At 33.7% G+C, this 15,939-nt stretch overlaps 1 protein-coding gene across 1 annotated transcript; it reads left to right on the top strand.

The window, feature by feature from the left end:
- Positions 1–2,133: 2,133 nt before the first annotated feature.
- Positions 2,134–11,396, top strand: LOC105321831 (potassium voltage-gated channel protein Shaw). The gene is made up of 2 exons (XM_011420293.4): positions 2,134–3,512; positions 8,238–11,396. The coding sequence occupies exons 1-2, from the start codon at positions 2,946–2,948 to the stop codon at positions 9,954–9,956; spliced, it is 2,286 nt and encodes a 761-aa protein (XP_011418595.3). The 5' UTR covers positions 2,134–2,945; the 3' UTR covers positions 9,957–11,396.
- The last annotated feature ends 4,543 nt before the right edge of the window (positions 11,397–15,939 follow it).

The raw sequence follows: 15,939 nt of genomic DNA, 5'->3' as shown, positions 1-15,939 counted from the left end.
AAAACATGCAAAATTGTCTTCATCAAAGTAAACTTTTGTTTTAACAAGGACTTAAATTTGAATATCAAATAAACATCTTCCTTTGCAGAGACATTAATTCTCAAAGCACGTGTCTGTGTATGTTAGAGACAGTGTATTGCAACGAACAAAAACAAAAAGTTATTAAGCTTGAATTTAGGATTAAAACTGCTTAGAATTAAAATCTTTAAATAATTTCTGACATTTAAGTTTGTGCAACGCAGTGTAATCATCTTACAAAATGACTCAGAGTTAACGCACCACCCCAAAACTCCAAAATGACATTTTGAGATCCAACGTCAATCGTTAGTACTCGACCATTTCCGTCACCGCAAATAACGGTTACGGAAAAGGGCGAGCATGATCCGAATGATCCAACGTGTGTAAGTGTGGACATGAGCAACAAATGCGAAAAGCGTGAACATTCAATTTGAAGATTTTTTTTCACAAAAACAACTAAGAATTTTTTATCTTTATGGGATAATCTTATTTTTACATAATAATCTTTAGAAAATCTATAAATAATATCGGCTTTATTGGCAAGATAGAAGTGTACTATACTTGTTTTTTGGTTAACGTTACTCGATGGCTGAAACAAAGATTTTTTATTTTAAAATCATGTACTCCATTACCCCATTAATATTTAAAAAAAAAAAATGAAGCTTATGACATATTGATATGAATATTGTTTCACAGATCTGTTTACAAAACATGTTTGAATTATTAATGCTAATATATTTTATCAAATTACATAGATTCTTGTAGCGGAAGCTTTTAACAAAAAAAAAAAATTGATAACAGCAAATCTGCTTTTTTTAAATTTAAAATTTTACCCTTTAAGTAACACCCGTATACAATTGAGAATACAGATGAATATATTTACTGTGGAATTAACGAAATGCCATATTCACAACATAAACGCAGAACCTTTGCCAAATGAACCACGTAAATTCGCTCAATTTTTAGTTCTCCTTTGATAGAAGATTTTTAAACATTATTCATACAAAATTATGGCATAATTGTATTCTTAATTCTGATCTGCATTGATGTAACATTATATCCAACCCAATGTGTTGATGTGGAATTTTAATTTCTATCAATGTTAACTGTATTGCATTAATTGTAATATATCATTATACAATTAGGAGAGGACTATCTAAGTTTTGTAGAAACTGTGTCCGATCCTTTTGGCACTTTATTAGTCAATAAAAATATGTTCAACTGAACTATGAACCTTACATAAATCAAATCTTCTGAGAAGCTTTTAAGTCCTTCGGGCTTCACAGGATTTGATCATGTGACTAACCAAGTTCATATCCCGGTTAACTTTTTAACTTGCTGTTTATTTCTTAAGTAATCACAAGACAGATAGCTTTAGTATTTATATAAATGATATACATAAGGCAAACGTTTCGCGTTAACAAATTAAGGAAGTTACTAGTTACGTACGAAAATTTGCGTCATATATAACGCTTGTAATTCCTTGACCTACAGGTTATGCATTAATCAATAAGTGTTCGATAATTTCGATTGGATGTTTAACATCAAAGATTCTTTTAATGAAATTAACAATCATTTAATGGTACAAAAATGCACCGCAAACATCATTTTTATGTAATAGAAAGCCTGGGTTTTTTTCAGGGCATTCGATCTTGATCAAAATAAGATATAGCCATTGATGATTTAAAGGTATTCTTCGGCAATGTAGTTTCGTTTATCAACGATAATTTGAATAGACTTTATCTTATTTCATTGGTTCGTCGGAAAAGTGTCTTTATTTGACAAATCAGTTCATCCTCCTCATTCAACTTTCTGCTACATATATTTGTATGATTTGTACAATTGAATCTATATCCATTTAACCTTGAGTATGTATTGTTAAACTTTCTTCCAGCATAATACAAATGAACCTATTATACATATATATAGCTTTTTTAAAAGTTCAACAAAGTTGTTTGCGTTTCAAATCTCGTCCTGTCAACTTTACTTTTTAATTCCGATTAATAAAATATATAGAATTTATAACTTTAAACTCATTACGTTTGGTTCAAATCTCTTGGCAGTTCCTCCATGTCTGCATTCGTAGTCTGGTGGGCAGTTAATAAATTACCTGCATGTACAGCTGATTAATATTCCAAATTCTCGACGCAAAAAAAATGTTTAAATGATTCCTCTATTATATATCCATTGTACATATCAAATGGGACGTTAGCTTTGTAGGTATTACATTTAAAACGAGTTGACGTGAGGCTTCATGAACTGATAGGAAATACACCATCAAAGTTATAGTCCGGAATAATAAAAACAACGTGTGGATCAGTTTTGGGATATCATTACTTTAACCGTGGTGGATTTTTTTTTAAATTCTGGAAGTTTTAACAGCTGTTTAATTGTTACTTTGTATCAATCTATGGTGGAGTCTGTTGAGGAGGGAAAAAACCGGTGTCATTTTCTTTTGTTCCTACAGAAGAACACACACGGGCCCAAATTAAACGCTGGACAAAAATTCTGGGCAATGGACCGAGCGTTAAGGGGGCAAACGTCTCTTTAATAATGTGTTGGGGATTATCTCAAAAACACAATGGCTGACAAAGATTGTTCTTTGATAATGGTTGATGACTGTATTAAAATGCAAAACCATATGTAAAGAGCGGTGCCAGTCGACGAGGCATGGGTATAGGATTTAATTACCGAATGCCCAATCTGTGAATAATGTGACAATTAAACAAATAAGTAAACCAGATCGCTCGATCTTGTTTTAGATCACCCCGTAAAGTTGGAGTTATTCGTTTTAAAATTAGTGATACCGTCCTGCTATTTAGCTTCAGATTGTTCAAGACTTTGACGAGAAGATCAAAAGAAAAAACCTAGATTTCCTATATTTTATAATTTTGCTTCTCTTCAAATTTGTGGTATTATCCGAAAATATGTCAAAACCGGTGGAAAACCACCAAACGAAGGAATTGTCGGACGACGACGATGATGAAACTAACGATGAAACAGATGAAGAAGGTGATATTCACGACAATCCGGAAGACATCATCACATTAAACATAGGCGGTGTTCGACATGAAACCAGGATTCAGACATTGAGAAAGTTAACGCGAAAAACAACGAGATTGTCGGAAGTGGCGGACATTGCCGAAAAAACGGGTAAAAGGGAGTTTTATTTCGACCGTCAGCCGGACTTTTTCCCTTACATTCTCAATTTTTACCGCCAGGGTAAGCTTCACTTGCCCCTGAATCTCTGCGGCATGATCTTGAGAGATGAACTTAAGTACTGGATGATAGACGATAAAGATATCGAGCAATGTTGTTGGGTGCATTACATAAAGTATGAGGAAACTCACGAAATGTTGGACATGTTCGATCGAGACGAAAAGCACAACCGTCTGGCCACCAAACGAATCAAGGCGGACGCGTCTCGATTCGAACGAATTCGACCGAAACTTTGGAGATTCTTGCAGGACCCTTACTCCTCACGAGGGGCTACGGTGAGTGTAAAACAGTTCTGGAACCCCCCGTGAGAAATTTTTTTCTCTTCCCTGTATACATACTTTCTATTCTATTTGGAAAAGAGTGTTGATTTAAAATCACAATACAGCTAGTGTACGGGCTTTACATTAACATGAGGAGTGAATTTAGAATAATGTAAACTACTCTCGATCTGATCTGCTCTCTTCATTATAATGGTTTTAAATTCATATCTCTTATCAATGAAAATTGAATTTATTATGATAATGACAAAGAGAAAAAAATCACAAGCAAACATTATTTGACACCTGTAGACGTAAAAAACAGCCCACCTCTTTTAAAGAAATATAATTTAAATGAAATAAAAGAAAAATGTAGTGATTTTTATTTTAAAAAAATACTTCGTTCACCATTAAGGTTTGTCCATAAACGACCTTTACGTTTGGTAACACAGAACTTGTGAGAAGTTTAATTTTGGTTTTTATTTTGGCACGGAATGTCATGCAGGTACTAAGTATATTATGAGCAAAGTGTATGGAACGCCATAGCTGCCTTATGTGGCTATTTTATATGTAGATGGTGCTTTATTATATTATGCTGTGGTTATTTCGTGTGAAGATGGTGCTTTATTATATGAAGATGGTGCTTTATTATATGAAAATGGTGCTTTATTATATGAAGATGGTGCCTTATTATATGAAGGTGGTGCTTTATTATATGAAGATGGTGCTTTTTTATGTGATGGTGCTTTTTTATGTGATGGTGCTTTTTAATGTGAAGATGGTCACTCGGAACTTTATTTTTGAAGACTGAGTTAAACATTTATTATCTCGAAATTTTGAAACTAGAACAAAATTGATACAGTTAAAATCCATTTAACACACAATGGCTAGTTTCTCTTTTTTAGCATAATAAGTATTTATGTTACGAGATGAACTGTACGACTTAATCTCAACTGAATTGACAAATATGATTAATTGAATTATACAATATTTTGCCAGTATTTCTTGACATTTTACTTTTGCCTTTACCACTTATAAAAGGGCCTTCTTTGAGCTATATTATAGTATAGTAGACCTTTCCCTCTGACTTTCCCTTACTTTATCTTCCAGTCAAATCCTATCACCTAGGGCATCAGTCTGTTTAAAATCAGATTTTTGGACTTTTTCGACAAGAATGTCGAGAAACCCCCCATATGAATCATCTTAAATAATATTTAAAGATAAAATTAATTCAATCAAACTATGTATCAGTAATAGAAATATTTCTCGAAAATTGTATGGATCCAAGGAATAATGAACTCTATAGTCGCGTTCAACCAAACGCTCGACTGACACCGTAAATCTCCGACAAGCAAGGGAGACTCTCTGCTTGTCGGAGATTTACGGAGAAAGCCGAGCGTCGAGTTGAACGAGACTATATTGAACTCTGGCGTAGGAATACATACGACTACAAAAAAAATCTAAATTGTTCGTACCATTTAAAATCTGACTATTTTCAAGCTATTTATAAATAAGTTTCCTTGAAAAGCAATGCTTTAGCATACATTACATCGAATTTATCAATTATGTTCAAGAACTAAGTCTTGTCAGCAGCGATGATTTGTGATGAGGTCCAAACACTGTTTCACTTTCGGTTTGTCTGAGTAACTGTATAGGAGAGTTGATTAAAATCAACTCCCAATTAAGAGCGGATCAAAGATCTTATTTTAATCAGATTGCTAGGGCATAACCTTCGCTTAAACACAAATAATTATTAAATTCAATTTTCTGCTTTTCAGGATAACGTTACTAGGCGTTCTTGTAATATTCCGTCATTATATAGTTGTCACTTAATAGATGTTTGAGGCGGATCCAGCTATCTGGAAAAGGGGGGGGGGGGGGGTTCCAACTGATGAAAATCAATACGTGCAAAATTCATTATTTGTCAATAAACAAGCGGGACATGTAATTTTCTTTCTATTTTTCGTACGAAACGAAGTAAAACTTATCTATTATAATACCTTATTTTTATTGTTTTGTATTTCTTTAATTTTCCACATGTTTACTCAGTGTAGTAAACATCGGATGCTGAAGGGGAGTACAATGTACATTATTTCGATAAAAATTCGATAGGGTTTTTTCATATAAGAACAAAATTACGATACGTTGTATTAAATTCTTTAAATAAGCAATTTTAAAAGCATTTATTTGAGATAACTACAGTATTTGTATTATAAATGGAGAAATTTGCCTTTAAATAGGCATTAAAAGTTTTCAAAAAAAATCACATGTCCCAGAGAAAGGGGGGGGGGGGTCCGGACCCCTCCCCCCCCCCCCTCTGGATCCGCCAATGGATGTAAGTTCGGTTGGGGTAAAGTCGTACACAGTTAGATCTTCTCGATAGCTTATATACTAATTGTGCTAGAAAAAAGAGGAACTAGCAATAGTGTATCAAATGGATTTTGATCGCATCAATTTTTTGTTTCACTTTCAATATTTCGAGATAATACATAAATGGTTAACCCAGTATTCAAAAATAAGAGGAGTTCCGAGTGATCACCTTCACATTAAAAAGCACCATCATATAAAAAAACACCATCATATAATAAAGCACCATCTTCACATAAAAAAGCACCTTCACATAAAAAAGCATCATCACATAAAAAAGCACCATCTTCATATAATAAAGCACCATCTTCATATAATAAAGCTCCACCTTCATATAATAAAGCACCATCTTCATATAAAAAAGCACCACCTTCATATAATAAAGCACCATCTTCATATAAAAAAGCACCATCTTCATATAATAAAGCACCATCTTCATATAATAAAGCACCACCTTCATATAATAAAGCACCATCTTCACATGAAATAGGCACATAAGGCAGCTATGGCGTTCCATAATAGTGTGTATTATTAATATTACTAGCCATACCCCACACTTACTTGAACAACATATCTTAATCTATGGACATGATTACTAGGGTTTTGAACAGGCGGTTTAACATCTTGATTGAAACCCAGTGATCTGTTTATATTTCGATATGCCGATAAATCAAAGATGTATTGTCGTCTGCAAGGTTAACCAACAAAATTAATTGTAATATTGTTGTGACTTAATTGTTTGAAACCGTTACACGTCTAGATGGAAAGATGTAACAATTTCAAAGAAGGATGTCAAATATCTTACGATAGATTTATGACTGAATTCATGTTTATCGGTCGTCATAATCTTATCGCAATTTTTTTTTTGGTCAAATAAGATAATACTATAGAATCGTAAATTTTATTTATCTGATCCGATTGTTTTCTGATGATTGGATGTGTGTTATGAATCGTACATTTATTTGTTTATGGATACTTTAAAAGATTGATGAATAAATTTACATATTTTGACAAAATAAGAAACATTTATTGTGTACCCGGCCCGTACATGTATATATTCTAAGGGTAAGGGTTAAAGAACTGTGATTCCATGGTGATTCCATGGTTGTTTTGAAAATAAAAATCTTAAGTTCTTCTTAGGTTGCAAATATATTAACTGTCAGATATACAATTTCCATGGTAAAATGTCTTAATCTTCGTAAGTACATTGTATTTTAAAAATATTTTTTTCATGTAGGTTTACTATTTTCAGAAGATGTAAAGAAATGCCGCGAATTTCAAATGAAATATTCTTAACTTTCGAACATTCAAATTTAATTCAAAGAAGATAAAACAATGCATATTTGTTTCTTATTACAAAATAATCTTATATGGCTGATTATTAAACGTGTTTGCGGCGATAACCCAATAGTCACGACGCTCTATTAATTACGGTGGTATCTTGATTGCGAAAATCAGATTAATTTAATTCTTTTTAAAGTCAAGGTGATTATTTTGTAATTAATGCAGATTTCAACTTCAATTTATTCAAGTTTCGAAATAACGCTCCACATTGTTTAAAGAATTAAAAAAAACCACCAAATACATGTATCCGATGTGTTTTTAATGTGTGTCATTTTTTATAAAGTGTTCTTGTTTAGATACATTTACGAATTCTGGCCTGTTAAAATAAATGATTCAACACACACACGCGGAACAGTATTGTAATTGCATCTGTGCCAAAAATTTGGATTTCTTCGATAAGGAGTATAATACCCACATCGAAAACGTGATCGATAGATTTAATATATCATTTTCCGTATCGAAATTTCTCAAAACTAAACGGTATGTTGTATATAGTAAATACGTCCGGTATTTAAAAAAAGCAGATGGAAATGCACAGCACAGTACGTGTAAAATGTTAATGTTCCATTTCAATAAAAAAAAAAATCAAATACACTCTGTACCAACATCACCAAAATCCAACTCCATCCCCCACACCCATCCCCGCAACCCCAAGACAAAACAAAAACAAATCTTAAACAATTAAGTCAAGTATATTCTTGTCAGAGCCACTAGTTGAAATGCAATCTGCAAATTACATGGCGTTGTCAAGTTTTTAGAAACATCAAAGGTCAACTGCATTCCTGCATTCTGTCTCTTCCATGTAACTTGCTGATCGATAACAATATTGTGAGTCTGGCTTTGAATTGGTAACAAAGAATACAGACATAACAAAGATAAAATAGTTTTTATGACTAATAAATTTGTCATTTTTAAAAAAGGAGATCAAAGAATTAGAATGTTAACGTCATTTGTGAACTTTTAAAAAAATAATACATGTAATGTAAAATTAGTTGCAGCTTGTAATGTTATAAACTCTTCTCCTCTTTGCAGGTGTACGCCGTCATCTCGCTCCTGGTTGTCATTCTGTCCATTTCCGTATTGATGATTGAAACTCTTCCATACTTTGGCTCCATCTATGCACATTCAAAATCAGACCGCCGGAATTTCACTAGTGAAGAGCTAAAGGATGAAATCAACATCTTCAGTAAAACCACGCCCCTTTCGATATTACTCATCGTTGACAACATGTGTAACATTTTCTTCTTGTGTGAGCTGGTGATTAAGTTCATCGCAGCTCCGTACAAAAGGCGCTTCCTGATTACCCCGTTTACGTTGATCGAGTTTTGTTGTTTGATTCCTTACTATGTTGCCGTGACTGCTGTCTTTACCCATCCGAACCCGATCGAAATCTTCGATCTCGTTCGATTGCTGATTGCTTTACGCGTATTGCGAATATTTCGAATATTCATTCTTATGAAGCATTTTATGGCACTGAAAGTACTGATGTACACAATGAAAGCAAGTACAAATGAACTGTTTTTGCTCCTGCTTGTTGTAATCCTTGGGGTGGTCATATTTGCGTGCTTAGTGTATTACATGGAAATTTTCTCTGACGAAAAGTCTGATTTTGAACACATTCCACTCGCCTTTTGGTGGGCTCTTATCACCATGACAACCGTCGGGTACGGTGACATGACCCCGAGTACGGGTCTTGGATACACCGTCGGTTCTATGTGTGCCATCAGTGGTGTCCTAGTCATTGCTCTTTCGGTTCCCGCCATTGTTCAAAACTTCACATTGTACTACACGCATGCGCAATCGCGTTCTAAATTAAAGCAACGGAAACGGAAATACCGCCAAGCAAGGTGGACAAAAATAACGGAACTGCTAAAAATGGGCAAATCGGAAAAGCCATCTCTGCTAAATATCGTAAAACTTGCACAAAATAGCAAAATGAGACGAAAATCAACATTTGTTCCATCCTCATCTCCAAACGGACACGTCGGTTCGTCCCGAAGTAAGAGAGCTCATAGTGTCGCAGAGAAACTCTCTAAGAGAGACTTCTCCAAATTACTGCAAAAACACAATTTAGAGTTACGCAGTAATGGTGTGTCCGACGTTGAAAAAACTCCAGATGAAGAGAAAGAGAAGAAGTCCAAGTTTAAACTACCGGACCTGAAGATAAAACATAACAAAGTTTCGATGGAGATGGAGGACATTCAGAATTCTACGAATGAAAGTCTGGATGTTAAAAGTGAAGAACGTAGATATAGTGGCATAAGCAGATCTAGTTTTGGCGATCCTATGTCGCCCAAAAGTGTAAAATGGGATATACCAGATGATGAAATAAATATTCCTGACAATTCCCAAGAAACCATATTAGTTGACGAAGTAGACTCAAGGAAACTTTCTGCTGGTCCGACCAATCTGCTTCCGACGCTTCAAGAGGGAGCGGAAGCAGATGTGTCCAATTCCGAGGGGGAAGAGGAAGTGACGTCAAAATCGGCAATAAGAAAAAATACGCGGCATTGTCATTCCGATTCAGAATCGGAGAGTGATTATGATCTAGGAAGAGAGAAAGAAAGGCGGGAAAGCAACGTCACTGATAAACGGAAAAAAGGGCACAGAATTTCTGAGTCGGAATATGAAAGTTCGTCAGGGAAGGATGATGATTTGTTAGATGAAGCTTACAGGGAAATGAAATATGTTCAAAGTCTGGACAGAGGGCAAATGTCAGGAATCAAAAAACGGTCCAATTCCATAACCTAACTGTTATTTTGCTTTTTACTTTTCTATAACTGACAATACTCGTGTTTTGAGGCTTCGGCAGCGTATATGCATATGCATATGCAGTATTTGTATGTATGGACTTTTGTTAATCATAATGGTCAGGCAATGAGAAACTTGGTTTTTTAATTTCTAAATTTTGTATGACGTGTAGCTGCCATGATATAGAACCTATGCTAATCGAAACATGTGGTTTTCGATTCATCAGAAACCCAAGGTAAATCTGGTATTTCAGATACATTCTAACAGTAGTCCAACTCAGTGAAATCAACGAATTATTTCCGTTTTCAGTGATTTTTATGATTTTCATTCAACCAATGAAAAATCAAAGTTTTTTTTGTATAGGTTGGAATAAAGGATATTACTGATATGTTAAGATACGATTACCTGTGATAGCGGTTGAACATGATAGTTTCTACACAGGGGAACCAGTCAAAATAAAGTAACTATGGACTTGCAGAGATGAAAACTACGAATGTATTTATAAACCACAGGCACTTAAAGTTAACAATAATTTCTAAATGAATAATTTTCTCTACTTTAATAATATTGGTATATGACTATTATAGTACTCTCAGGAATTTGTTTACCTATTAAAAGTATGAAATTCCTAATGCATTAAAAAGAAATGTTTTAGCGACAGACAAGTGTCTACGTTAAAAGTGCATCATCTGAGTTGTTTTTGGCTTTTAGCTCAACTGGGTTGAAAGCTCAAGCGAGCTTTTCTGATTACTTTTGTCCGGTGTCTGTCTGTCCGTAGACTTTTTTTTATACACTTCCGACTTCTACCCCAGAACCACTCGACCGAATTCAACCAAACTTGCACAAAACATCACTGGGGAATGCAGTTCGAGTTTGTGAAAATGATTGGCCACGTCCTCTTGTATTAAAAATTTGTTTGTATTTTTCAAAGTTTTTCTAAAAAAAAAAACCATTTGGTCAGAAAAGCAAAAACTTTTGCGGAAGCATCCTTGGATACTAGTAGTGTAGACTCAAGTTTGTCAAAATCACATTTTCTCGGAAGGAGGGGAGGGGTGGGGCTTTTAAAATATTCTGCTAAAAGCCAATTAACCATACAGGAGAGCTTTCGCTCTATTGAAAGTAACTTCGAATAACGTAGATTCAAGTTTGTCAAAATCGTGAATTTCGGGGGTAGGGTGGGGCCATTGGGAAGAGTGTCCAATTTTACAAAGGAAATTAAAAAAAATGTGTTACAAAAATAAAACGGTATGATATATAGTATATATTATAATAGCATCTTGACATATATTGATGATTCTTAATCGTTTAGACAGTTGTTCCTGGGCAATTATTGGGCCCACGAAGAGGTTCGAAGTTTGATTTAGGTTTTATATTTAAAATTTCTTGAGAACTGCGATGCTCAGTATATAATATTACTTTTTTTTTTTTTTTTTTTTTTTTTTACAAAAGGGACTTAAATAAATAAGAAATCCAGAGAAAGAAAATGATTATTTATCTATTCTATTATATGTACATTTTTCAGTGTTTTTCCTGTGATAATACTACGAATTGGTTGTGTACTATACAGTCCAATAACTTCAAATGGCGTATAATTGGGGCGCCAGCGAAGTTTACTTAAATTTATTATTCAAATTTATTGGGGCGTGATCAAATCTCTCATAAAGCCCTTCAGGCTTTATTGGATTTGATCACGCCCCGACCAAAAATATCACCGCATAATACCCAAAGAATGATTCCTTATTCCTTTTAAAAATATTGTCCAGATATCTTGTATATATGACTCCATAAAGCCGGTTTTATTGTGGCTATTGCTGGTCAGGTTAGCAATGTGGTACATGGGCCTCTTGCTTGTTTAACATTATGCAATTATTCTTGTACGAAAAGAGAAACGATCTCATGAATGTGATTGATTTTTTTTACAACTTAATTTATTTCTTTCTTATAGTATACAATGTATTTGAATGCAGCATAAAGATTTGATGTCAACGCCCTTCTCATTTGTTACTTTTTTATTACTTTATGCAAAACATTTTTCACATTGCGGCATTTAAATGTTTTTTTTTCCTGAACCCTCTTTCATATAAAATCTTAACCATCTGAAATGACACTTTCCACTAAAAAAATTATGTACTGATGGACATTCCAAAAAAAAAAACCCCACTAAACCCCCCCCCCCCCAAAAAAAAAAACAAAAAACAAAAAAAACAAAACAACAACAACAAAAAAACCATGAGTTCCACTATGGCGCAACTTGGATGTGGGATATTCCTTTTGCGTGGAGACTTGGCGGTTTCGTGGTGAACCACTCCGATGACAGAATCTGCATCTTTCGTGATTTAAACGAAATTAAAACTGCAGAACACTTCCTTTTAAAGTGCTCATCATATAACGACTTGCGCAACTCTCTTTTAGATACCACTTTAGGCTCCGTAAATGATTTATTTACCGGTAAAACACTACTTTGTAACTTTCCTCAACAATGTGCTCAATTCATATTTTTAAGCTTACAGGATAAGACAAACCAAACTTTCACGCTGACTTTTAAATATGTATTAAAATTCTAATGTCATATAGGTCCAATGGGCCGGGTGTGACAATAAAGGTTATTTTTCAATTTGCATCGGTTTAATTGAAATGATTTACTTACTCACTTACTTACTACGATGGTTTTTTCAATTATAAATACAATGCTTCGTCGTTTTATGTTTAAATTATCTTTTTCACAGTCTGATTAAAATCAAACATTCCACTAGCTCCTTTATTTTTGGTCCACGCGACCATCAAAATAAAGGAACTAGTGGAATGTTTTATTTTAATCAGACTGTCTTTTTCAAAGTCTGCTAAAAATCTGAAAATCTCCATTCAACAAAATACTTACTTTCCATGGTTATATTTGTTGGAAAATATAGAATTTTCATATTGAAAACAAACATTGAAACTAAAAAGTAGATATACATACATTTAAGTTAGAACGAATTAGGTCAGAGGAGTGGAATTTTAAAGAAAACCCAAATAGTAAAAAATAAGTTCAAACATATAAGAACATCGAAAAACCCTTTTTGGATTTTCTTTTCTTTTCGGTAATATCTACACACAATTTCAAACAAAAGTTAGCTTAGTATCTAGGATACCGTTTGGAATTGTTTTAATTCTAAGACTGTAATGTTACAAACAGATAACTCATGCGATTACTTCTAAGCAGATTACGTTTGTTTTTTCAAAGAGCGATAATCCTTGCATTCTGCTTAACAGTGGGACACCTGGTTATTTATTAGCGCTAATCATGTGGCATTATCAATGCTTACATAAAGGTTACCTAAGAGAAAATATCCATAGTGGAAATTTATTATTTAAATAGATCATAATTATATACATGTTTTTTTTACCGTTTCAATATGTTTATTTGCTAAAATTCATATGAATTATAATTCATAATAATAATATAAGCAGTTGTAACATACATGTATGTACATACATGTAATTATAAACATATCCATACACTCTATCTAAGCAAAAGCACACGTTACTACTAGTAATAATGTTATGCAATATTCTACAAAGAAAACTATTATTCATAAATGCACATTCATAGGAGGAGAGACCCTATTAATCAATAAATCAAAAAGTTATGTAAATGATAATAAAAATGGTAATACATTAATTGGATATACGAATAGTCTAATCATGATATTCCCGTTTTTTACCAGCCTCACGCAGATACATTGCGAGATGGCACAATTGCTTGCGATTATGAATGGCGAGGAGTTGAACTAACTTAAACATTGAAGGACGAGTCCAGTAATATTTTTTTAAATACAATACGCGTAGACATTTTTATAAAAAGGACAGATAAGTATAAAATGGAATTCATCCTCGACTTCACCTAAATTACAACAATTGCAGATGCGCATCGATCTGACGCAAATAAAATTGTAAGGAAAAAGTGTCCGGCAGATACTTGTACAATAAACATTTAGAGAAAGACTCGGAAAATGCACCTCTTTCCTGTATAAAAACATCAGACAACCTCTGCTTTACAATATTAAAGAAAATATTAGTGTCAGCCACACTCTGTGAAAGCCATACTTCATGCATACCCAGTGATACTAATAATTCTCTGGCATTAAAACACCATGTATTTGGTATCAATTGTGAAACCAATTCTTCATAAATATTGCGTGATATACAATTTCTGTTTTAATCAATTTCAACCAATACTTAATGATGCGCAATTTACGAATAATACTCATGGGTAGACGACTATCTGAACAAACCATGAAGTTTGACGAACATCTTTTAACTTTCAAAATTCTTTTACAAAAGTTTGTGTGAACTCGTTCTATTTCATCACCAGAATGAAAACCCCATATTTCGGAGCCATAGTTAAAACGCTAGATACATATGTATCAAAAATGCTTAATTTAGTACTTAACTTAGTTAATCAGGTACTGTAGTCAGCTCACGGTATTGATCAAATTCACTGGGCATGTGTATAAACTTTAATTCTTTAGATTGAGCATCGCAACTTTCACGTGTATATACATACATAAAGAAGAAAGACAAACATACTCGAAACAGGGAGTTCGGATGGGGTGGGGGGTGTCTTTCCTTATTAAATGAATGTAGTTAAGTAAGTGTAAATAGGCCTTGTACCCCCCCCCCCCCCACTAAAAACAACTTCCGTCGGACCCCTAGACTCCATCACCCCCCCCCCCCAAAAAAAAAAACACCGAGGGGGGGGGGATAAAAAATGAAGAGAATAAATACCAAGCAAAACAGAAATCAAAAGAAAGCATTCCCTCACAACACACACGTAAGATAAACCAACGAAATATGAAAGATTCGTGTGGGCATCCGATGTACATTCATATTTCCTGTAATAGTTTTAATAAAATTATTTCTGATTTTATTTTAAGAGATACGAGATACGCAATATTTCATACATCGAATATTTTCAAAGACATGTATTCAAGTAGACAGTCGGTCTTGGAAAACATTCGATTTGTTTTAATTCAATATAAATAATACATTGAAGTAAAACCATTTTTACAAGTCAAGAGGGATGGGTGCATAGAGTATAAAAGTCCATCTTTAAGGTATGAATGATCAATCATAGATCTCATATATATATACTAGTATACTACTGAATGTCTATATATAGCTACCTCTCCCTCGTACATATCTTTTATCATTCAGTAACAAAAAACATGTATGTGTTAATGCATGCAGTGTATCATTTTGTTTGAAACTCATACAGTATCTCTATATCACAGTTGGATTACATTCAATCCAGGCACGTGGAGTTGCCCCCCCCCCCTCACTTTTTTTGGGAGTATGTAAAAAAAATTGATATGAAAAGAAGGAAATGAGGAGTGAAAGTGAAGATACATAAAACGCCAGCCCCCCCCCCCCCCCCCCCCCCCCCCCCGGATTAGGATTTTGAAGATTTTGGGAAACTTTAAATTTTCTTTTTTTTTTTTTTTGCTTGTCAAGATTTTTTGGATGAATCTGCCCCCCCCCCTCCCACTTTCAAAAACGATGCTACGTGCCTGCAATCTAAGTTTCCTATTCGTTCGGGGTTGGAAATAAAACAAGTAATTTTTTTAACATCAATAATTTGTTTTTTTACTGAAAATTATGACTCGAACTGCATGTGCTTCACTGTGCTATAAACGACATTTTAGTTATGATATGATTTTAAAATTGGTTTCTGCTTTGAAATTTACTTGAATTAGTTTAAATTGCAAATGAAATAAAAAATAGTGGGATAATAGAGCGGTATAATATTAAAATCGATCTGTCGTATACTAAGTTGAACTCTATATCCTATATTTGAATGGTTTGTATCATTTTTATTTTGTTGCTTTTTTTCAGACAAAGAAGACTTTAATGTACGTCTTCATTATTTCCTACCTATAACCTTAAGCAGATATATCTATCCTCTAGTGTTACTTTATAGTTTAGTCATAAAAGTAACTATATG

The sequence above is a fragment of the Magallana gigas genome, chromosome 3 (assembly GCF_963853765.1).
Source record: "Magallana gigas chromosome 3, xbMagGiga1.1, whole genome shotgun sequence".
In the NCBI taxonomy this organism is placed as follows: Eukaryota; Metazoa; Mollusca; class Bivalvia; order Ostreida; family Ostreidae; genus Magallana; species Magallana gigas.
Note: the sequence above shows the minus strand (reverse complement) of the source record. Positions and strands in the feature narration are given on the sequence as shown.

What these genes read in the sequence shown, in the direction of transcription:
- LOC105321831 (XM_011420293.4), top strand. Translation starts at nt 2,946, where the DNA reads ATGTCAAAACCGGTGGAAAACCACCAAACGAAGGAATTGTCGGACGAC. An exon ending in ACTCCTCACGAGGGGCTACG is followed by an intron (nt 3,513 to 8,237) that starts GTGAGTGTAAAA and finishes TCCTCTTTGCAG; the next exon opens with GTGTACGCCGTCATCTCGCT.